At 40.5% G+C, this 24,168-nt stretch overlaps 1 protein-coding gene across 1 annotated transcript in view; it reads left to right on the forward strand.

Moving 5' to 3' along the window:
- Positions 1 to 24,168, forward strand: part of Snd1 (staphylococcal nuclease and tudor domain containing 1) — a 412,495-nt gene that overhangs the window by 223,360 nt on the left and 164,967 nt on the right. Inside the window, exons 13-14 of the mRNA XM_026411666.2 lie at positions 2,733 to 2,843; positions 19,057 to 19,129. Coding sequence (XP_026267451.1) covers positions 2,733 to 2,843; positions 19,057 to 19,129 — 184 coding nt within the window. The remainder of the gene's footprint in view (positions 1 to 2,732; positions 2,844 to 19,056; positions 19,130 to 24,168) is intronic.

A 24,168-nucleotide genomic window follows, 5' to 3' on the forward strand; every position in this document is an offset into this window, starting at 1 on the left:
CTTTTCTAATTGTAGCCTCAGATAATGGGGAAGAGAAAGACAAAAGCTGGAAAGGCATGGAGAAAGTTACTGTCCTTTTTTCTCTGCTGGGCAAACTTGGCTTGGGAAATAAATAATGTTCCAGTGCTACATTTACAAAATGATTAGGATTTTTTTTTTCCTTAAAAGAGTCTCAAAACTTTGGGATGTTTTAAAACAAAAGAACATGCTCTAATTGTGCCACATTTAAAAAATTATTTTTATCCTAAATGAGCTAAATAATTTCACTCCAAAAGCATTTTCTGTCTACCTGGTGCAAAGTACTGTAATAGTAACTGGATATCAAGCAAGAAAAACATGAACCTTGTCCTCACAGAGTACAGGGAAGATAGGCACTATGAGTTGATAATTGCAATATTGCATGATAATTTATTAATGCACCAAGAATAGGCTGTGTGATTCTCACATAACTAGAATGTAGTAAAAACCCAATAATGAGAGTTGTTATTATTTTATGTATTTTTACTCTCTTTACCCATCAACACCACACTGTCCCTCCAGGGAAAATCTGTAATTAGGATAAGTTGCCAAGAGAATGCAGCTCAGGAGCTCAACTGTAGGGGGATGGGAGAGGAAAGTAGTGGGCAGAGGTAGTGGAAGGAATTGAGAACCTAAGGCCTTAGGTACTCCATATGGCAGGTCTTGACCGGGTTGTAGACATTTGCTGTTAGGATCAAGATGGCCAGGACTGAAAAGTAGGTAAGGATTGTGCCCTTGATTCTCTGCTGGCCAGGCAGGTGCTCAGTAATTCTGGGAATTGATTTTGAGCAGCATTAACGGGAATGGATCATTAAACATTTGTGCTGTTTTTCTTAGTATTCTCTAGTTTTTCATATAGAGGCTTATTTGTGTGAAATTGTCCTCACCTGCTCTGTCATCCCAGCTGTCTCCTGCAGACCCCATATATTGACTGTAAAATATCAATGCTCAGAAATTCAAAATTCAGTAACAAATATTTCTTTACTCTCTTGGCATTTAAAATTACCAAGACATCTCAATCTGTCAAAGTGGAGTTGCCTCTCACACCACTTCATAGCCTTCTGGCCAGCTTTTGGGTGGGTGGAGCCCCTGTCCTACCCTGTTAGGGCTCCTTCTTAACAACCTTAGTTAAATCCTCACCGTGTATCAATATCTACATCTGCTGATTTGGGGCTGTTGCCTTCTTCATGCTGCCAAAACACAAGTCTGTGATAATGACAGCATTTGCCAGCGTGCTCATGCAGTGACTCAGGAGACAGGGTGGCCAGCAAAGCAGCCTCTTTGTGGGCGTGGATTTTGAGAAGTGCTAATTCCGTGGTGTTTTAGAGATATTAATATCGTTCAGCAGTAGATAAACAGGCAGCAGAGGGGCATATAATGAGAATCAGCCACAGCATCTTTTCCTCCTTTCTTTACCAGCACTTTTTTTTTCCTTCTTCCTTAAAAAAGTCTGTGCTGAGTGTGAATGGATAAACAGAACCCTTAAGTGGCTTAAACACACATACATACTGGTCAGTCCAGCTGCCAGCATTCCCACAACACCACTCTCTAAGGACCACTAGTATGTTAAGAGTTAACTACATTTTCAAGTAATACTAAATCATAGCATATGGCACAGTAGCCTATTGCTTACGGTACCCTCTCCCCAAAGGGCAGCGAACCAGATGGTGTGAGTGGGGCCCTTGGTGTAATTATGACAGACACAAAGAAAGACATAACCACCACTCTTCCTCAGTAATATCATGTCTTTTGCTTTTTCACATTTGCTTTCTGAAGTTTTTGGAAATTTTGTTTTTATACTTCATTTTCAGGTCCAAGTTCCCTTTCCAGATTGGGGAGGAGCCTTGGAAATATGCTTTGTTAGTTCTTAGCTTCACTTTCCATGTACTTCTCATCTCTTATTAGTAGTTGTAGCCACTATTGGTGACACCTCTGTTCCCTAGTGGAAGCAGCTCTGGTGAAGAAAAGAAGGCTGAATACGTTTTTTAATTGCTTCAGGTCAGATTGTAATCCATAATATCCTATAGTCCCATGGAATATTACTCCAAAACTGACCATCTTAGATTTTACACTTTTTACTTTCTTTGATCACCATGTGGTATTCTTCTCACCAGAATGCCTCCTGCCTGGCTCTCCTCTTCCCCACTTCCTTCTTGGCCTTTCCCCAAGCCCAGTTTGGGTGGGAGATCCACTCTCAGCAGTTGTGATGAGAAGAAAAGTACTTTTGGCCATCATGTTAAACCGACGTTTCTAACATTGCCAAAATGAAACAAGACATTTTCTAGTTACAGCATAGGCTGAGAAGGAGATTTTGAGAAATTTAGGTCATGTTTTTATGTGTTTCATTTTTTTTTTTTTTAATCTATGTGCCTGATATTTTAGAGCAGACTTTTCTTGAGGGTAGTGGCTTGTTTATAACATTCTGTAAATAGCCCGGCCTAATGTGGGCTTTTTACAGATATTTTCTGCTAGTTTTTATGTATGGATTGATATAGCATCTGACTGTACTAACCAGAAAAATGCTGAACTAGGGAACTTTGTATTCAACCTTGTATTTGGATTTCTAGCTTAACAACTCATTGGTCTTGAAATCCTTGGCCTCTCCCTCCCCTGCCAGAACGCGTTAAGACCTCCAGGTGCTAACTGTTATTATTTCTGTTGACTGAGCCCCATATGCACCTCTAGTGCTCACTGACCTACCTTTTCCTTTGCAGAAACATCGCTGAGGCTCTTGTCAGCAAAGGTCTAGCCACTGTGATCAGATACCGGCAGGATGATGACCAGCGATCCTCACACTATGATGAGCTGCTTGCTGCAGAGGCCAGGTGAGTCAAAAAATTACTAATGTAAACTCACTGGGACCAACAGCCCTGGTTTTTTGTCTCTACTCTTGTACCTATAGCTGTGAAGAATGGGTTAGAAAATAATATGCTGTAGAGTTCGTATCCTTTTTTCATTCCAGTTTTTTCCCCCATGAAAACAAGAAGAACACACTTTGAACTTATTACCTAACCTTGATTAAGTTCATTTGGGCCTCCATTTTTAAAAATCTATAAAATATACTAGATATGATCTCCCTATACTGATGTTATAAAAGGAACTATGGAATAGATTACTATAACAGATATTTTTATCCCATTCCTGGAACTAGCAGGGAAGCCCTGCTTGTGCGTGTAGTACATTTGCCTCTGTGTCTTACCTTCAGAGGCCTCTCCTCTCAGCCCCTCCCATTTATCACCTTTAGACCTTTTGTAATGTACAAAGGAAATGAAAACATTTGTTGGGAAATGAAATTTGGTTTCCAAAACTTTTGACAGCTGGCAGGAGAGCATTTGAGAAACCCTGTGACATTTTACTTTTGTCCTTCATCCCTGTGGCTGGTTGCCCCAAGGATATGCATACTGCTCAGCAGTGTTTCTTGTCATTGACAATCCTCAAGGCTCTAATTCAGGGATACTTTTGTTTACTGGATGATACTGATAGTTGAGTGATTCCCAGACTTCCTGAGAAGTAATAAGAACTGAGCTACTTAATGCTGGACCAAACTTGAATAGCTCAGCAGACTACATGGACTCAACCGGAATAGATCCATTGTTTCAAAGGCATTGCACAGGCTGGTCTCACTCAGGAATTTTTTCCATGGCCTCTAGGACCCCTTTAGTTCTAGAAGTTTGGCCATTGTCAGGTTATGTGCTGTGGTTAGAGAAGGAATGAGTTTGGGCACATGTTATCTAATCTCAGCTTCAGACTTGTCATTGAGATCACTTTTCTTGCTCTTTGGCCCAGAACATTGCCCTGATATGTGACATTTACCTCTAACACTGTGTCATATCCTGATGGATAGAGCATCTATAGAATGTCACACAGAATGTCAGCTGAGAAATCGGTCTGTCAGGCTGTGGCTTTTTGGATTCTTTCTCGTGGGGTTTCCCCAATAGGCCCTGTCCAGGACCTGATTGTTAGGTACGAAGAGTTCAGTGAAAATACCCATATCTTTGAATGTTTAGGGCTCATTAGTGGACTTTTAAAAAAAAAAATATATATATATATATATATTTATATATTTTATATATTTATTTTATATATTTTTATATATATTTATATATTTTATATATATATTTTATATATAGATCCATAATTGGTGTTTCTCATAAGCCCTCTCTTCTCTTCCTTCCTATATTATCTCTAGTCCAGGTGGGCTCAAAAATTCCATGATTGGAAATGGGGTTTTACATCTCTTAATACTGTGTGATCATCTAGTCACTCTAAGAAATGAACATTTACTCAACTATTGGTGCAATTCACAATGTGAGTCTGTGACCAGAATGTTCAGCCTCATCTGAAGGCGACTCGAAGGACAGGTTAGATGTTCCCAGAGTAGCAGGAACACCAAGCTGTGTAGTGGGATATACACTCATATTTTTAGTACTGGGTTCACTGTGCCACTAGTGAATATTTAGTTCTGACAGGTAAGCATGGAAACAATTTGCAAAACTTCTCTGGAAAATGAAACCAGAATAAGTTCTCTTATCATGCTGCTAGAATAGCCATGATGTGACAGTTGTTGTGAGTGTTGTTTAAAGAAGAAACACATAGGGAAATTTTTTTAAAATTTGGGTTTTAAAAAGAAAATAGCTTCTTTAGTGCTGATTTTTGTGCTGAAGTAATGTAACAAGATGCTTGCTAAAGCATTGAGTTGCCTAGAGATAATTGTGTTGAGCCATTGCTTTCAGACTGATGGTGGAAAAATTGGCTTTGGGGTCATTGCACTGTTGTAGGTTGAGTAAATGGAGAGAAATTAACCACTTCTCCAAGCCCGAGGCATTGCCCAAAGGCAATACAGGCTTCATAAAGAATTAGGAGAAATAGCCAACCTCAACTGTGAGTGGATTTTCCTTTGGAGCTTTACTGTCAGTGAGCCCTAGGATGGTGGCCCAGTGCCATCTTCTAGATGCTAACCCTTTTTAATCTTCTAAATCCAAGAAAGACCAAAACAACTGCTAGGTCTGGTTTATTTATGGCTTTGTAGCCATTAAGAGATTTTGAGTGTAGGATGTGTTTTTCTAGTAGAAAACGATAAAGTTGACCTCTTTTGCAGACCACCTATCTCTGACACTTTGCTTTATTTTCGTTTGCCTTCAATTCAAAGCACTCTGTGCCCCCATGCATGCTCCCCACGTGGCCCTTGGCTTTCTTACTTCCTTCTGTCACGTTATAGCATGTCAGAGCTCTTTTTACATGTGGCTCCTGCCCCTCATCCTCTCTGTCTGTCGAATATTGTCTAAGTTTAGGGTTGCTTTCCCCTAGATAGATCAGCTATATTTTTTCCACTTGAACTCTGTTTTGTGATTTGATGTCCCCATGCAGTTTCTCTACCTCCCAGCTTAGTGTCCTCTACAGATCTCATTAGTGAGTTGTTTACTCCTTTTCTGGGCCGTGAATAGAACCCCTCAACAAGAAAGGCCTTGGTGTTGACCCCAAGTCTCTCATTGCATGGACTGTCACTTAACAGTCTTTTGTTTATCATCCTTCAGCCCCTTTTTAATCTTCAGTGATTGTGTACTGAACCAAGCCAATTTGAATTAATTTTCAAAGTAAAATTTCTTGCACTACTGTATCTAATGCTTTGGCAAAGGCCAAATAATAATATCTGCTGCGTTTATGTCATTCATTCTGAAAGTTTAGGTGGGTGAAGGTAAAATTTCAAAGCTATCGTTTTCATTAGTCCCTTTCTACAGGGGTGTCAATTTCAACAGATTTCCTTGCCCCTGACCTTGGTTACCTGTTTTTCTCTCTGGTAATCGCTAGTGATATCAGCAATGGTGCAGAGTGCTCTTCCATTGACTTTGCTTTCCAGTGCACTGCCTGGCCATTAATCCTTTTAAAGAAACATTGTAAGCTTTGGGGAAAGGGCAGCCTGTTAGCTTTTCTGACTTCTCGGGTCAGTGCAGCTGCCTGCCTAGGAGTTGATGAGCTTTCTCAGGGCTCTGTAGGCACTACTTCCTCTGCAAGGGGGTATGATCTGCCAACCTTTCTCAGATCATCTGATGGCTGCTCAGGGAGTAGTATGTTAGGCACTCACTGGGAGACCAGGTGAGACAGAAAGGGAAGAATACCAATTGCAGTTTGCCAGTTGCTTTCAAGCATATCCACCTGCCTGTTAGGAGCTGCTGTGGTGGTAGAGTGATTTCTATCAGTTTTCTGACCCTTTAAGGCACCTCTTTCAGATACCTGTCTGCTGATCGGCAACCCTCATTATGTCTCAAATACCTGGCCCATCTAGAGAAAGTCACATCTTTTTGTTTGAAGGATAAATAAGCCTCTAATTCCCCAAAGATAGCCTTCTTTTCTAGTTCAGTTGTCTGTCATCAGCTGCCTCCTCCCTAATTACCTTGTGTCCCAGCAAGATAAGGTTTTGGCATTTCTTTTTGCATCTCGTGCCTTCCTTCTCTCATGGGCTCCATGGAAAAGCTCTTGATTTTTGTCCCAGGGTTCTGAGAGCCTTTTTATGTTAGCCTCCATATTTTTTTTTCAGAAAGAGCTTAGAGTGTAGCTGACCCACAGTTCTCTGTGATGCTCCTAAACCTGGTCTCCCTTTTAGGGACAGCCTCTGGGGCTCCTTGTGGAATGTGACACATTGTCTTTTCTGTGTGATTCTAGTTTTTAATCCCCAGATTGACTTTCCAACATTTCCAATCTCATTGCAGCATATCTTGGTTAGCTGGCCAGCTGTGTTTGTAGTCCAGATGGGTGTCCTAAACTTAAGGCATTTTTTGACTCCTTCAGGGACTTTCTTACATCCAAGAGAGTGAGTCATTATCAAAACACTTAAATTTTTCTAAAGTGCAGTGTCTTTATACTCTAGCCCATATATTAGACTTGATACATCCAGACTGATTTTGTGACTAACATCTTTATGCTAGTGGTCTTCCACATAGGCATTTATTGAGCATGTTAAAGGTACTGAAGACAAGCTGGTAGTGACTGGAGTTAGATCAGAGCCGGGCTTCATGCCATATTTTCTTGTAGGTATGCGTATCTAGGGGATAGCATCTATGTGCATTCTTCTGAAGCTGCCCATGACTTTATTTAAAACTGGTATATTTTAAAACTTTCTAGAAATTGTTGGAATCTGTGGCTTATTGCAGGAAAAGAGAATTTGCATTAGTTCAAGAGTTGGGGCTTTATTCCTTTACAGAATCTTTTTAATTCTAAGCTTTTGTGATTTCAAGATAGGATGTATATATTAAGAAATTGATGCCCCAGTTTGTGGGAAAGCAATCTCGTGTCTGAGCAGATTGAAATGCATTATAGATTCACTCTGGACATTCATAATGAGGTTAGGGTTATCTCAGGAAAAGAGAAAAGGGCAGGCTCTTATCTTTTCATATGTATTCTGTTGTTTCCCAGAACACTGCAGATTCAGGAAACTGTGGTGTTGTCCTCCCTCTCTGAGAGGCAAGCATGAACCTGCCCTCATCTGAGCTTTGCCTCAGCTCACTCTTCTTTTAGAAACAAAAACAGTGTTCTTGCCTTTCTGACTTCTACATCTCCAATCTCTAAAGCCTGTAAGCATCAGTTCTTGCTTTTTTTCCATGTGGTTGACAGGACCCTCTTAGGTTTCTCTCTGCCTGAACCTCAAAGAAAACTGCTGGCGTTTCCATCACAGTGGTTGATCAGAAGGATATATGATTGTTAGTAACTCATTCTTTCCTAGGCCAGTATCATTGGTCATTGTTAAGAGGAATATGTCTTTCACTGAATATCTCTTGGTGATAGTTACTGGGACCACAGGAGGCTTACCATTTTTATGCATTTATAGCAGGCACTTGTAAATACATTTTTACAGTTCTACTGAAATGTTTTTAATACCATTGGGAAAGAAGTACTCTTTGTCTTATACTCTTAGCCAGAGCAGCTCTACTGTTTTTCTGAAACATAAGGAAGTTTTTCCATAAAATTTCAATTGGTTCATGTTTGCATCTTCAGTTGAACTGACATTCACATACTGGCTATGAGCATAATGTGAAGCATCAGTCAGTAGCACTTTGTGTTATTAAGTTAAACTGTACAAGTGGAGGGCAGGAATGTAGCTCAGAGGTAGAGCACTTGCCTAGCACTTGTGAGGTCCTGGGTTTGATCCCTAGCATCCAAAAAAAAAAAAAAAAAAAAAAAAGGAGGAGGAGGGGATGATGATACAACTTTAGGACTCCTTAAAATGGAAGAACTCTGTATACTAGTTGAATACTGTTCTGATTTGTTAAATATATTTATAAAAAGAAGCAAGTTCCATTTCTTTGCCTTTCCATTGAGAAAATTGGTGTGGGATTTGAATGTGAGTTCCCTGCAAATGTTTGTGTGTCTTGAAATTTGAAAATTATACATCCTATCACAGGGTATAGATGACATGGTTAATCCATTCTTCAGGAAAGCAGATATTTGCCTGCCAGGAACAGTTTTTTTCAGTGCTCATTTATTTTGCATATGATGGCTTTGCATTCATTTCTTCTCTTTATTCTCATTTTCTTGAGTGTATCCTGGGTCCCAGGAATTGAGGATAATAGTAGTGAACAAAAAAGATAATAGATTCCATCCTTTACAATGCATGCAATCTCAGAGGGACCGGCATTAAATAATTCTAATAGTACCCCTGGGTATTACTATTTTTCCTTTTTCTTACCTGTTTTCTTAGCCCTTCCTGTTTTCATCTTCCTTATTATTAACACTGCTTGCCTTACATCTTTTTTATTCTGTCTCTCATTTCTATTAAATTTTCCCTTGAGAACATCTCCCTGAAATTCATCTTTTCTTTTCAGTCTCTGTCCTCATCTTCTCAATAGTTTAATGGTACAGCTTTAAACCAAGATTTCTCACTTTGAATCTAATGACCCCAACAAGTGAAAATTCTCTTTGAATAAAACTAGAACCTACTCAGTAGTGTTAAAAACAGCTTTTACTTGAAGTTTTTCCTCTTTCCTTCACTGTTTAATCATAGATTCTTATAACATCAGGGTATTGTTGGATTTTTAGCTCAAGCATCATAAAAAGCAGGAGTCAGGTGTATTATCTTCTGCCTTCTTTTCCCAGCTGCATTACCTCATGCCATTGCAGGTTGGAAATCAGCTCAGAGAAAGGGAGTTGATCTTTCTCTTAAACATCTTCCTGACTTCCTTCTTATCCACCCCAGAGATACAGAGATGCTGGTGATGCATGGTCCCACCAAGATTTGAGCTTGTAGTTTGGTGTCACAGTCATGAGGTCGCTAATTGGATTCAGCACGTGTTGGGAGGGGGTGTTACTGTTGGGGAGTAGGGTAGATCAGCTACTGCAAGTGGCTGTGATAACAGGAAAATGCATTAAAAGAGCTGGTGTGGAGAAGTGATTTGACGACACAGCTGAATGTGGGGAAATTTAGCTTTTTTCCCTTTCTTCAGGAAAGATGATGCACTCAACATCCAAATAGGAGTAATCAATCTGCATTTAAGGCAGCACAAATGGCCACTTCTGGAGAGCTGTATAATGTCTCCATTTCCAAAGAGTTTTCTCCTTCAGGGTATTAAGAGGAGTTGTTCACTCCCATGTCCCCTCCTCTTTTTCCCTCCCACCTCCCCCACCCCCACCCCTACCCCCAGTTCCTTTGGCATAAAGCAAGCTGTTCAAGTTTACTTGATGATTCTGTGGGGCCTGGGGTAAAGGTGGAATCTAATGGATACAGCTGCTCCTTTGTGTACCAAGCTGGAAAGAGTGCTGCTAGTCACAGTCAGATGAGCAACTGGTATGAGAACTACTTCTTGCCTGACCTTTCCGTAATCATTACTCTGCCCGGTTGTATTCCTTTTAGACCAACCTTTCTAGATGATTTCATCATGGTTGTTATTCCCCTCCTAATATGGTCAGCCTCCAGTGCCTACCTGTTCAGAGCATCTTGTTTATTCTCTCTTATCCCACTGCCTTCTTGTCTAAGAGTTTTGCTCCTTTCACACACTCAAAATATTTATTTGATGATTATCTCCTCCCCTCTACCCCAGTATCAGGGATTGAACCCAGAGACTCTCCACCACTGAGTCATGTCCCTAACCTTCTTAATTTTTTTTTTGTTTTTGGACAGGGTCTCACTGACGTATCCAAGTGAGCTTCAAACTTGCAATCCTCTTACCTCAGCCTCCCAAGTCCCTAGGGTTAAAAGGCATGCATTACCACACCTTGCTCCTGTTTGAAGATTATTGTACTGGAAATATAAATTCAATCCAAAATAAATTGTGACAGCAAAATGTAACACTTGACCCTTGACTTTCTTGTAACTTGACTCCCTACACCAGTCTTTCTCAGACATCATCGTTGTCACTTTGGGAACTTGTTAACAATGTGAATACTCAGGTTCCCTTGCTCCTATCTCTTTAAGACATTTTTTGGGTGGCTGTGATATATAATAAAATTTGAGAACCACTGCTATAAACATGTTCTGACCACTAGAAAACAAATCAAATGGTATGTCCTTTTATGGCAGATAAATCATTTAATTTTGAGTATAATGGGAATTAAAATATGGTTATAAGTAAAAGAGTACAAGGCATGTAGTGGACTAACTTTGAATTTCTGTCCTAACTCCTCCCCCCACCCCTTTTAACTCCTGTCTTACCTTCCCTGTATTTGACATTCATGGCTCCTGAATTCCATTCTTTCTGAGTAGCCTCTACCAGTTCTTGGCTAATTTCATGTGAAGTTACCTTGAGTTGCAGTACTTGCTTGATTTGATTCCTCAGCAATGTTAGGTGGCTTAGTGGGTCTGAGAGCTGAGCCTCTATGAGGTATATCCCTTTCCTACTTTTGTTATAATCCTTGGAAATCTCTTAGGAGGAGGATGAGAATTCAAATAATTAATCACTGATACATCGGTGCACAGTTTTATAGCTACTTATGAAGGGGAAATCTGCTTCATAACTTTCTTTCATTTGCAAGATTCTTTACATCTCAATTCCTTATGAACTCCCTTGTGCATTTCTGTTTTATCTTAAGCTGCCGCTGATTCCCCCTCCCATTTTGGGCACAGAAGTTGAGAAAGCTTACTTGCTGTTCCTCTTGCTTTTGCATCAAGTTCAGAGAGCCAAGTCTCTAGAGGATGGCAATGAATCTTTTTCAGTAAGTCCTAGGCAGCGTAGTTCACACCAAAAAACCATTTTCCAAATCACATGTCCAATAACTATTACTTATCACTCAAAAGACACATTAAAATTTCCTATGACTGTTCATGTTACAGCAATAAATGTTTTATCAAGCACATAGAAGACATAAACAAATTCATGATATTTTGATTAGGGTAAACAGGTAAATAATTGCAAATGTAATTGCAAAAGTTAGATGCATAGGGAAAAAATCACCCAAGCTCAAGGGTTACTCCTAAATAGAGCCCTTGAGACAAGGTATCTAGGACGCCTTGTGAAAGAGCAGTGTAAAACAAATACTGCTTTGCTCACTGGCTGTGTGACATAGAAGTGCTACTTTTGTACATCTGTCCTAAAAAAGTAATTAGCAAGATGACCATCAGTTTATCTAAAAGTTATTCCTTGTAGCATATTAGTGGAATTATATTCACAGAAATATCTAGCAGCAGGGAGTTGATTAAATCATGAAACGTGTATCCATATGATGGATTTATTGTATGGCTATCAAAATTGATGTAAAGAAATTAATGACACAGGTAAGTATTTATTTTCCTGTTTCTGGGGGGGAAAAACAAGCCTACGGAACTTTTTCCATGGTGTGTACTAGTTTTCAATATAGAAGTGGGCAGGTATGTGTGTATAAGCCCTCAAAAAAATATTAAGGGGAGCTTTTATCTTAGAATAGAGTTTTTGTTGTTGTTGTTGTTGTTGTTTGTTTTTTGGTGTCTTGTGTGTTACTAGGGATGAAATCCAGGTTTGCTCTACCAGTGAGCCACATCCCTAGCTATCTTGCTGGTTTTCTTCCTTTCTTTCTTGACAGGGTTTTCTCATGTTACCCAGGCTGCACTCAAACTTGTGATCCTCCTTCCTCAGCCTCCCTAATCACTGAGATTATAAGCATGTACCACCTCAGAAAAGGATTATTCATCAATGGTTCCCATAATTTTTTTTCTGATGGACATTAAAACATTAAAAACCAGTGTCACTGAGGCAGTTTTATATGATCTCCCTCTTCTGAGGCTTTTTGGACCATAAATGCCTGATTCTACCTAGGATTAATTTTCCTTTGATCCTAATCTAGGGTCAGTAGCATTTGCTTATCTGTTGCAACTGTGTTTCCATCGTGTTTATTCTGTGTCGATTATTATGCTCTGTCATGATCTCTTATAATCCCTCCTTTCCTCTTTTCCTGCTACTGCAGACCCATTGTCATACCTAGCACAATGGCATGTGTCTTCATTTCTTCCTTATATTAGTTTTAGATGAGAGGATGACCTGGAGTTCTTTGTTATTTGCTTCACTGCCTCATAAGACCTACTGACTCATTAATCCACTCATCTCCCTTGACTATAGGACTCAATTTCCTCATTTCCAGTCTATGTTCTCTCCATCTTTTCTGCTTTTCTTATCAGTAATTCTCATTTTTGTTGAAAAAGCAGCTGCATAATCTTAGCTCTCCCACCTACCATTCTGTACCTGTGTCTGCTCTGTGTCTTATTTTCTGAGTGGCAGGACCCTGTTGCTTCCTTCAGCTGCCTAGGAACCACTAAAAAGGCCAGAGGAATTGTTTACTGCTGCCGTGTATCAGTGATATCTGTTTGGTTCATGCTGAAACATCATATTCATCAATGTGTTCTGAAACACAGAGAGAAGCGCTTTGCAAGTTTAGTAACTTATTCACTCTTTGTTCTGATTTTTAACCTTTTCGGTTAGAATTATTTTCCCTTCCTCTGAGTCATTTATCTTTGCTGTCAGGTAGGAGATCTTTACAGCCCTGCTGCTTAGTTCTGTTTCATTGTTTATGGTGGTCAGAGTTATGCACCCACTCATTGCCACTCAAACTTTCGCACATGTCCTGTTTCAGGAGCTTGAATGGAAATGTGGTACTCGGGTTGTAGATAATCCTGCTTCTGCTAATAGACCAGCCTTTGACCTCCTGTGTGCTGGATGGAGATAGACTGGGAAACCACCAGTCCAAGAAAGCCAGCCAACCTCATACTTGGTTCCATAGTCCCTTTGCCATTGGTCACATCTCCAACTTGAAATGTTTTCAGCGAACTGCATCAGATAGTTATGTGTTCATCTTTTTCCAGGTGCACTTGAATTGAATGAGAGGGCTCTATGATTACATGAGTGTAGTTCTGTTAAATATAATACAAATACTAAGGACAGACTCAGATCTCCAAAGGGCCTTCAGGTTAGCTATAGAATGAAGACTAACATCTGAAGCAATGTGAAAATTGTATGTTGCAGTTTACAATTACATACTGAACTGCACCTTTATGCACACACACATTCACATATATAATTTTACTACTATTTCAAATGAATATCATTTCAATATCTGAATCCTAATTGTGGTTCACCTAGGACCCCTGTTGTTGTGGCAGCTGTTTTATGATCATGATAAGGTTGTGGCTACAGATATGTGGTATCTCTTTTCATTCTATAGCATGTACCTTAGGGACAGATAGGCTCAGGGAACACACATAGTTGAGAACTTATATGTCAGAGGCATGGAGAAAATGGGCCTAATTGGATTAGCAGGAGTACTGTTGAAATCGTGTGAAAACATACTGGGGCCACAGGGTAGAAACCCAAGAAAGTCATGCATAAGAACTTTCACTTGGTTTCCCAGACTAGTCATCCAAGTAGAGAAGTGAAATGATGAAATAAATTTTTATTCCAAAGTCATATGACATTGTGGAGTCAAAGTGGTGTGCAGTATTCAAAAGGATTGGGTGAATTCACTTTAAATGTTCCTGAAGCTCTCTTGAAATAAATTGGTGAGGGCCTGGACCAAGAGGGTTACAAAAGGGCAACGTGAGCCCTAATTGGAAGGAAAAAAGTGTTGTGTGTAGGGAATAAAACAAAGCAGAGTTATGGGACATCTTGGTCCCTGGTTACCAGAAAGCATTATTAAGAGAAATTACAGAAAAGAAGGCATGTTCAGGGGCTCCTGACCTCTCTCAGTACTTGTCATCTCCCTTGCCCTATCATCTCCCTGCCACCTATCTGTCATATGCCATTTTTACTTTCTATTGCTTTATTGTCTTTAGATCCTTTTATGTGTGGAAAGCAGTTCTTTTTGTGAAACTGTTGAAAAGCTCCTGCCCTCTAGGAGAATTCACATGAATACTCCGGGGTGATTCGTCAATATTCCTGGCATCTAGCCAAAGCTCACTTATGATCTCAGGTTAAGAATTCATTTTGCAACAACCATTTTCATTGTGATAAGGTGGGATCTAACCATAAATTCTTTGAATTTCTTTGTAAACACCCCCAAATTTTTGTTCAGAATAAGTCTGCCATCACTGAATTACCCAATGGATGGCCTGTTTTGTTTTTTTTTTTTCTTTTTTTTTTTTCCCCAGAATGTCCTCTGGTGCTGATTTCTGAGTTGGAGAGGATTGGTCCTTAGAAATTTCTGCATGAGCTGGAGAGCATGAAAACATGCCCTATTCTTGTGTGTGAAAAGCATGCGAGAGTCTACTGTTCAGGTGCTGAGGCGGTAGGGGTGATGTTGCTGTGACAGTCTTCATCTGCCTTTGCAGACGACAGGCTTGATCTTCTAGAGGGAGGGCAGTAGCACTAGTATGTGTGAATTTCAAAGTTTGCTGATAGAGAAAGATCTTTCCAATGAATGGAGAGCAGCCCTGTGGGTTCTGGAAAAAACCTAGAAAGCAATTTTCACCCCTCTTCTGCCCTGTCACCCCTTTGTATGTAATATGGACACACCAACATTTCCTAGCCAGTGATGGGTTTTATCAGTTTCTGACACTGCTGGTCCTTGCTGTCTCTGTATTGCTGCATCTTGGAGAGGAGAGGAGAGCTTCTGCAAGGAGTAGGCTATGTTCTGGCCCACTGCTTCCTTTCTCCTGGCCAGCTGAATACAGCCTGCCTTTGTGAGGAAACATCTATTAAACGGACACAGCAGAAGTTGAGAAATCAGGAGTTTCAGTCCATGCCTAAAAAAAACGTAGGGCCGTGTGGTCTGCAGGGCCAGGCAGTGAGGGAAGGCATTAGTGCCCTCTGTGGCCCAAGTATGTATGGAAGCACACCCGCTCTCTGCCACCTGCCCACCTCTCCCCAGGAAACCCGGTTGTGTGAGATGCACAGGATAGGTTCCCATTCAAAGTGGTGATAAGGCAGCATACCTTTTTCAGCAGAATGATCTTCATGGTTTGATTCCATACATAGAACTCTTCCTTAGGTATTCCTGAAGTGTCTTCAGAGTCCTAGAACTAAGTCCCCTTTGCAAAGAGCATCAGCAAGGTGATTGCTGCACTTGGCTTTTGCTCCTATTCTCTCTGAGGTACGTGTCTGAACCTCCACACTGATTGGTTCCCCCTGGAGTCTCTTTCAGAGAGAGGGTCTTGCTTTATCATCAGCCTTGTGTGAGGCAGAGGGGTGTTTGCTGGAGGTGGCTCATTTATGGTCATTTCTGTCACAGTACAACAGAGTATGGTGACAGTGAATCAGCAAGGAAAGGAAACCCAGTGAAATAGGCCACCATACGTGTTTCTCACAGATCCCTCCTGCTTGGTAGCTGGGTGTGGTGGTTTTCTGGGTGGTGCTGTTTGAACTGAGTGACTAACCACCTGTTGTGAACTATCAGTTTTCTCTCTTTTTAAAGAATTAACAAAATAACAACTGTTTCCTTGTTTATATTTGATGTTACAATGTAGTCTTCTTACTACCTTTTGAATGTGCCAGAAATTGATCAAATTTAACAATTATTTCTGAAGGTAGTTGGGGGGCTGTCTTTGAAGGTTTTCCAAAAGCAATGCCTGAATGTTAATAAGGATCTGATAATTTGCTTTTTAGGAACAAATAGATCATGAATGAGGGTTTAATATTTACACTTAATGTCATAGAATTCTGTACTGTTTTAGATGTCAATTGTACCCTGTTTTCCATGGTTTTCAATTTGGGGTGCTATTTATTTTTCCTTTGGTAGTACATTTAGTCTTGGTTAAGTCCTGGCCTCCTCTGTATCCTCATGTAGGTATACAGAAAACAACTCAACTTTACTTCCACCACCTTGCTTTTGCCTGGAGGACCTTGGCTTTCCAACTTACAGCTCAGGCTCTGGGCTTTTTCCTCATGGCATGTGAGCTGTTCCCCAGCCCAGGAAAGGCCAGGAGTTCAGCAGCGCTGTAACATGAACCGTCTGTTCATAGGTCGAATCCATTTATTTTGGTTGTCCTTGTTGTTAGAGGATAAGGCTGTGAGCATTTGGTGCCCCAGAGACTAGCAGAATGTTTAGCAGGCCTCTCCTGTAGGAGAGAGCTTCCCTGGCCTTCTGAAGGCTGCTCCTTCCAGTTTATGGTAACAAAATCAGGAGATCAGCTTAGTGGCAAGAGGAAGTTGTAGAAACAGGACTGGAACAGGGTGTAGTCAGAGCTTTGGGAGATGGAAGAGTTGGTGTCTAGTCATTGGTTTCCATCTATATGGTCCTATCCTATTCATTGTAAATCCTAAGAGCCCATGAGCAGGCCTTGATAATCAGCTCTGGTCATTATCATTAATAATAAACTACCAGACTAAATTGTGAAGGGAAGTATTCTGATCCATTTGCACTTTTGGAGGGAGAAAGTGGTAGGGATTTAACCCAGGACCTCAGGCATGCTAGGCAACCACTCTAACACTGAGCTACATCCCCAGTCCTTTTTATTTTGAGATAGTCTCTAAATTGTCCAGGCTGTCCTCAAACTTGTAGTCCTCCTGCCTCAGCCTCTCAGGTATGTTTCACAAGACCTGATCCCATTGGCAATTTCTAAAGCTAAAGACCTTCATTAAAATTCATAAGGAACCATGGAATTTAAGGAACTTAGAAATGATTTCTTTTTGTTAGCATGGTTAACCAGAATTTCAGATCAGAGTGGGTGGGTACGCACATATCCCCATCATGGAATGGAAAATAGATAGTAAGGAAAACTTTTATTTGTTGTTTCTGAACTGAAAAGTGTTTCAGATCACTTTAGTGAGTTAAAAGATCCTCTGGGATTTAAAAAAAAAAAAAAAAAGGCTTAACAATGGGACCAGTCTAAGCCCACAAGAAATGTGACCATTCTAGGTTGCACTGAGCAAAACCATCCAATTTGGTTAGTGTGGGTTTGGTTTAGAAAGTTATGATCCTGAATGGAATGCGACAGCTGGTGTGGAGGTGAAATGAGGGCACTAGTGTGAATAGGGGTCACTTACACTGATCCTGGCCCTTCTCTGACAGCATTCTCTGTATTTCTTTTGGATCTCAGAAACCCTAAAAGTTTAAAATCTCTCTTTATCTGTCTCTAATTTTTTCCTTGTTGTGTTCTGCAAGCCTGGCAGTGTTACCATAGTCGTAGGCCGGAGGCCTAACTCCGGTGTTTTGCCATATCAGGTTTAGCCACTCAGCCCAAACACCAAATAGAAGAGGTGTAGAGCAAGAAAGAAAACTAGTTGACATGGCCATGTTGGGAAGGCAAAGTAAGATCCAGCAACTCTGTCTTTAACAGGTTTAAACAGAGCATTAGGTTTAAACAGAGGAAGAATTGGGGGGTGAGGCAAGAGTTATGTATAATTAAACAGTTTTGGTCAAACTGTGGTCTGGTTGATGATTCTCTCAGTTCTGGTTCTTCAAGGTGGCTCTGGAGAAGTCTTTATCACTTCAGGAGGTTTGGCAGGATGTTCACCTGTCAGACCTGTGATCCTGAACAGGGTAGTTGAGTTCCAATGAGATGATAGACCATGCAGTTCCTGGAAGGTCTGGCTCATCTGAAAGCTTCTTGGCACCACTCCAGGAGCCTGAAGTAGGATGCAGCAGTTACTGCCTCAGTATTGAAGAGGGATGAGGTAGGTTAGGTGATTTTCGGACAAATTAACCTCATATTACTAATTTATAGATGTATTCCTTAAAATGATTAACATGTTGTGCTGACCTGAACAGTGTCACAAAGTTTAAGGTAATAAAGGAGACAAATACGAAATGAAGGCAAAGATGCCAAGCTATATCTTGCTTCTAGTTACCCACTCGGCATATGCAGGCTCAAGCAAAGTCAGTCTTTTAGCAAAGACAGCCCCTCTGAGTTGCTGTTACAGCACTGCCTTGGGAAGGCCTTATCTAGGGTAAGAAGATAGTGACTTATCAGAAAGCTTTGATACTGTGGCCCTTCATTGTTCCACCAGTGATCACACCCAGTGATGCTTTAGGTTTCTGTCCTGAAGCTACCACTCAAAAAAATAGGAGATAAAAGTGGGAGATTGGAGCAGACCAATGTGTGGCAGAGTCGTGTGGCAGAGTCGCCTGCTAAATCCCCTAGTCTTATAAACCAAAAACCAATTGGGAACTAGGCTTAATGTCAAGTTAGGTAGCATTTGCAATTTTTTCCCCCAACAGTTAAATGACTTTTCTGTACAGTATTGCTTCATTCAGGGCAACTTATCTTTTTACCTGGGAGAAACTTATTTCCATTAGAATTGGAACACTAGCTACATATTTTGCATTTAAAATGTTTCATGTGATTAAATGCTGAAAGAAACATTATTACTTCTGTTTCTTAGGAGTGTGCTCTTCCAACAGATTCTTCTTTTATGCCTGGAACAATGCCTTTAATTTGGAAACAAGTAAGGGAGCTCTTTGATTACCAGGCACACTGTTAGCCGAAACTGGCAGCAAAGTACTGGTAACTGGGCTCAGGAAAGGAGCAGTCTTACATTCTTCCCTCCATCAACTGCTCCCACACAGACCAGCTACTCAGCAGTGTACAGTGCGATTTATGTAGTGACATGTCCCCTTTTAGCAAGCCTTGTTTCTCTCCCCTGTGTGACACTCTCCTGCCCCTTCCCAGTGTAGTTTTTATCTTAATTGGATGGTTTTTCTCTTTCTTTACAGAGCTATTAAGAATGGGAAAGGTCTGCATAGCAAGAAGGAAGTGCCTATCCACCGTGTTGCAGATATCTCTGGGGTGAGTCTTGTCTCTGAATCAAGCTGTGTAGTAGCTCAGAGGCTCCTAGAGTGTGTGTGTTTATTTGCTGAAAGACTTCTGCTTGTGCGTTTTCTGTAGCTTGCCCCTTTTCAGGCCTTGAATGTGATTTTTTTTCCATGGCATCTACTTAGGCTTCTATAAGGATTCTGTTTTATATTATGGAAAAATGAAATTCAAACCCTTATTGTGTTTCTCTACCTGAACTGTCTCTATGTTGCCTTTCCGTATTTAGCTGTTATGAGCTTAGAAGATACTTCTTTCCAGTTCTATTAAAATGAATTAGCTCTTTTTTAAAATCCTTGTTTAATTCTCACTTAGGAGAGGGAAGTCTTCATGGTGAAAAGTCAAGTATAGGTTTTATGACAACTCTAAGAATTAATCATGATTCCTCAGGAGTTCTTTTTCTCTGCTTGAAAGTGGGAGACAATGGAGAAATGTATAAACATCATTTGAGATAATAGATAGAGGTATAGATGGATAATATAGAGGGATCAATGATACAAATACTTCTGAGCTCTCAAAAGCCTGTGTCCAAATGAATTTTTTGCAATAAGGACTTCACCCTTGCATATTTAGGGTCTCTTTTGGCTGAGTAGATCATTTATTAATTGAGTGGATATATTCTGTAAGTACTTATTGAATGCCTACTGTGTGTCAGGAACTGCTCTGGGCACTGAGAATATAACAGTGACCAAAACTAATACAGTCACTATATTCAAGTGGGAAAGGGTAGCAATTGCAGTGTCAGGAGTAGTGACAGCTTCTACAAAGAGAAATAATACTAGATAAGGTTGGATAGTGAATGGTGCCAGTATTGATTTCTGTCTGATGGCCCAGGAAGGCATCCGAGACACACACCATCCATTTCAACTCCCATAGTCACTAACAGTTAAGAAAGGGATCAGGTCTGAGTCTTGGGTACAGGACCACATCACCTGGGGAGCTGAAAGGGGAGGGCTAGTAAATCTTAGTCTGGGTACTCAGGGAATTTGCCCTGGGCACCTAGAAGATGCATTTAATATAAACAAACGTTTCTAGAGCTCAGCCTGGCCCAGAGCAGTGATGAATTAGAGTATATTATCTTCCTGTTGTGTTCCCAGGCCTGGCGGAATCTTTTTCTTTCGTTCCTGGTGATTGGTTTTTACAAATGTGTCTGGCCAGCTCCTCCTTGCCTGAGTGTAGTGGTCCCCTGTTCATTTTAAGCAATAGAACTCTGGTGAGTTTTTCTTTCTTTATAGCCAGTTATCACAGATTGCAGGTTAAAAAGTGCTACCTACGTTCCATGAATTGGACTTCAGTCAAGAGGTTGAGTCCTCTTTTAAGTGGATGAGATACAGAGCTATACATTCTTTATGGCTTAGAATCCGGAGATGCCCAGAAACCTTTTGCTATTAATGGCCTTTGAGCCACAGGTGACCATGTTAAGGCCTATAGCAGGTTTGATTTGCCCAGTGCAGTGCTATTTGACCTCTTTTCTCTGTGGCTTACCCTGTTGAGTTACTCTTGCATATATGTTAATTTCTATAGGTGTGTGATCTGTTGATCTTAATAGTATTTTCCTAAATATTGTTAATTTGCTAAAGATACTAGAACAATCAAAGTGCAATTTGGGGGCTGTTCAGCTTTAGGAAAGAATGCTATAAATATTTATTTTAGAAGTCACAGTAGAGGCCCCTCTCTATAAGGACCATTTGCCCATTACAAAGCTTATATAAGCCAGGCATGCTGATGCATGTCTCAAATCCCAGGAGTTTGGGAGCCTGAGTCAGAAAGCAAATTTGAAGCCAGCCTCAGCAACGTAGCGAGACCTTTCTCAAAAATAAAATATAAAAAGGACTGGGGATGTAACTAGTGATAAAGTATCTCTGGGTTCAGTCCCCAGTACCAAAAAAAGAAAAGAAAAGCTTATATAAAACCCATACTCTGGGATCTTTCCAGAAGCCGAATTAAACCTTAGGGTTTAATTTGTCAATGAAAATTAAAAATATATTAAAAACAAAAAACATTAGTATGAACCAAAAACATAATACCCACCACCAGCACCTTGGAGTTAGGTGCCGCCTTTTGGTAGGAATTCATGTTCTTGCTCTGATTTCCCACTGTCAGTGAGATGAGGTCTTAAGGAGGCTCTAGAGGTCAAGTTGCACTTGCCTTAAGTGTCCTCTTTGGAGCTCCCAGTGTAGCATCCTCAAGACCATTATTGAATCTTATGTTCCGTCTACCTTGAAGCTTTCTGAATTCTTTTTGTTGTTGTTGGTGGTGGTGGTGGTAGCAATGGGTCTTGTGAAACTTGTCATCTTTCTTTTCTTTTCTAATTCCTTTCTCCACTAACTCCCCCTTAAAACTATAACTCATTTTTTGTGCCTATTTTTATGCTCTTTTCCGTCTGGATATTAAAGAATTGGGTTCCTCTTAAAGTTATTTAAAAATAAATGCCAGTTAAATTTCCCTCAGTTACCACATAAATAAAAGAGGAAAGCTTGAGCAAGTGGAAGACTGAGAGTGAAAAAGCTATTCAATTTAAATAGATGTCAGATATGACCTTGTCTGCCTGAATCACAAATTATTCAGCTAAGATTGCAATTTTTTTGTGCCCTCTGTAATAGAGGAAGTTTGTCTTTTTCCCCCTTCTCACCTTCCTGTCTTTCTATCACTGTGTTAAGTATGAGTGTGTGTTGGGTGCCCTTGTGGCATTTAAGTGAGATGTATGGGTTTTCTGCTTCCTGGAGCATGCTGGCAATTTTGCTGTCTGAGGGACAGGTAGACATGTGAGGTCATGTGGGCAGACAGCGTACAGCCTGATGGAGAATAAATACCTGGAATAATGGCAATGTAATGGACATGTATATAATGGTTTCACAAAGGTTTCTTTTTTTGTTGTTTGTTTTGTTTTGTTTTAATTTTATTTTATTGGTTGTTCAAAACATTACAAAGATTGCAGAATCACATCGGTTACACATCCACATTTTTACATAATACCATATTGGTAACTGTTGTATTCTGTTACCTTTCCTATCCTCTACTATCCCCCCTCCCCTCCCCTACAAAGGTTTCTTAATCTCTATTAAATCTTTAGCTGTGTTCCCCACTGCCCCAGAGTGATCCCCCTCTTAGTTGTAGGTCATGATAAATGGAAGCTTTCGTTGAGCTGACAGAGTACATACTGTGCTGCCAAAATCGTTTAATATGAACTATTATTTGTGCATAATACTCCCCCATCCTTCTCCCTACCCCAGTGTGTATCCTTGGGGGAAAAGCATGCATAAGTGCACACGTTATCTCCTAAACACACTCAAGAAATGTGTTCTGGAATAGATTGTACGGTGATTGTGAATCAAATAACCAGTCCTAGTATTAACTGCCTCTCACTTTAGGAACCGAGTTTGTACCCATTCTTCATATCTCTCCTCTTGCATTTTTCAAAAATTATCTCACAGGGCAAGGGTCAGTATATTAGAACACTTTTCTATGGAGATTCAGCAAGTATAAGGCCTCTTTGGCTGGCTGAGTATGGCGGGAAGTAAGTAATCCAGGCAGAGGGGTCAGAGATGGACAGACCCCTTCATAGGTGAGCCACTGGACCCTGAGTTGGTACAACAAGCAGGACTTCGTTAATACAGATGATTTGTTGACACTAAGTTGGTTTTTCTGTAAGATGGACAGAGCCTCTCTATGTATCACTCACTGAATTAACTAACTCCTGTTTGTCTAGGGCTTTGATAAAAACTTGGTCCATCTGTACCTTTGCACCTGTTTTCAGGGTTAGGGTTAGAAAAGTGTTTACTGCTGGCCCAGTAACATAGGTACTGAAAAGGTGGCTACTTTCCTTATTTTCATTTTTGTGGGTAAAGGAAGTAGGAATTACAAGTACTAGCCAATACTGTCAGAGCTATAATAGCCTGGTTTCCTTTCACTTTGGAATGTTCCTGTGTATGTGAAACCAGCTAAGAGCTTGATTGACTCAGTTCTAATCTGACTTGATTTGGAGGAAAGTTCTGGGGTTCTGCTTTACATCCTGCATCCACACTTTCATTATTAGTGGGTTTTTTCCCCTTATCTGACTCAACTCCCTCCCTTGCCAGCCTAGAAAAAGCTGGAATGTTCATGTCAGTGGAATACAAGGCTGTTCTTTATCTTGGGTTTATTATTGTTTTTGCTGTAGTCTGCTCGGTAATAAATATGATCTCCTGCAGATACACAGTGTAAAACAGGCAATAAAATGGGGCTGGTGCATGCCTAACTGTTGTTCTGGTAGATCAGACAAATCAATTATGGTTCTCAGGTGAGAAAGAGAGAGTGAGGGAGAGTTCTTTACTCCTCCAGTTGCCTCCAGCTCTGCAAGTGCAGATTGCTTCCTCTATTTCCATCCCTCTTCCTCTTCCGTTTGTGTGTGAGTGGTACTCAATGTATATGTGAGTTTTCCTCTCTTTTTTCATCTCTGTTCTTTCTTCTCTAGTGCGTGAAGAGTTATGATGATTGCTTGTTTATTAGCTGATGACACAAGAGGATAGGACCTATAACATCATCTTCTAGTCATATTTCTGTAAGCCCTAGGATGGGATCGTCTGTCTTTCTCTGAAAATCTTCCTGCCTTCTCATGTGCTCCTAGCAATGCATTTGTTAGTTTTACTATAATTTACTCTTCCTGCTGCAGTGCTCACTTGGACATTTCCACTTTGTTACATGGTTTCTTGCTCATCTTACATACTAATGTTTTTATGGCTCTGTCTACCTGTGATTGATTGGAGACACTTAGTACTACCGATAGAAATGTGTGTGAGCTGTGGCCTCAGCTGATCCAAGGACTGGGTCTGGGGGGTACAATGGTAGGAAGCGAGACTTTGGATTCCTGTTAGTCATGAAATAAAGTGGCCTGGCTCCTTTTATCCGTTTGTCTTCCATTGCTTTCATGCAATGCCCTTCTTCCTGGAGTAATCTCTGTAAGAAATTGTCTTTCTATAACAGTCTTGGAGATCTTTATTGGGGTAACCATTCTGTAGTTCCTCATGGAGTTGGGC

Source organism: Urocitellus parryii, chromosome 3 (genome assembly GCF_045843805.1).
Source record: "Urocitellus parryii isolate mUroPar1 chromosome 3, mUroPar1.hap1, whole genome shotgun sequence".
Lineage (NCBI taxonomy): Eukaryota > Metazoa > Chordata > Mammalia > Rodentia > Sciuridae > Urocitellus > Urocitellus parryii.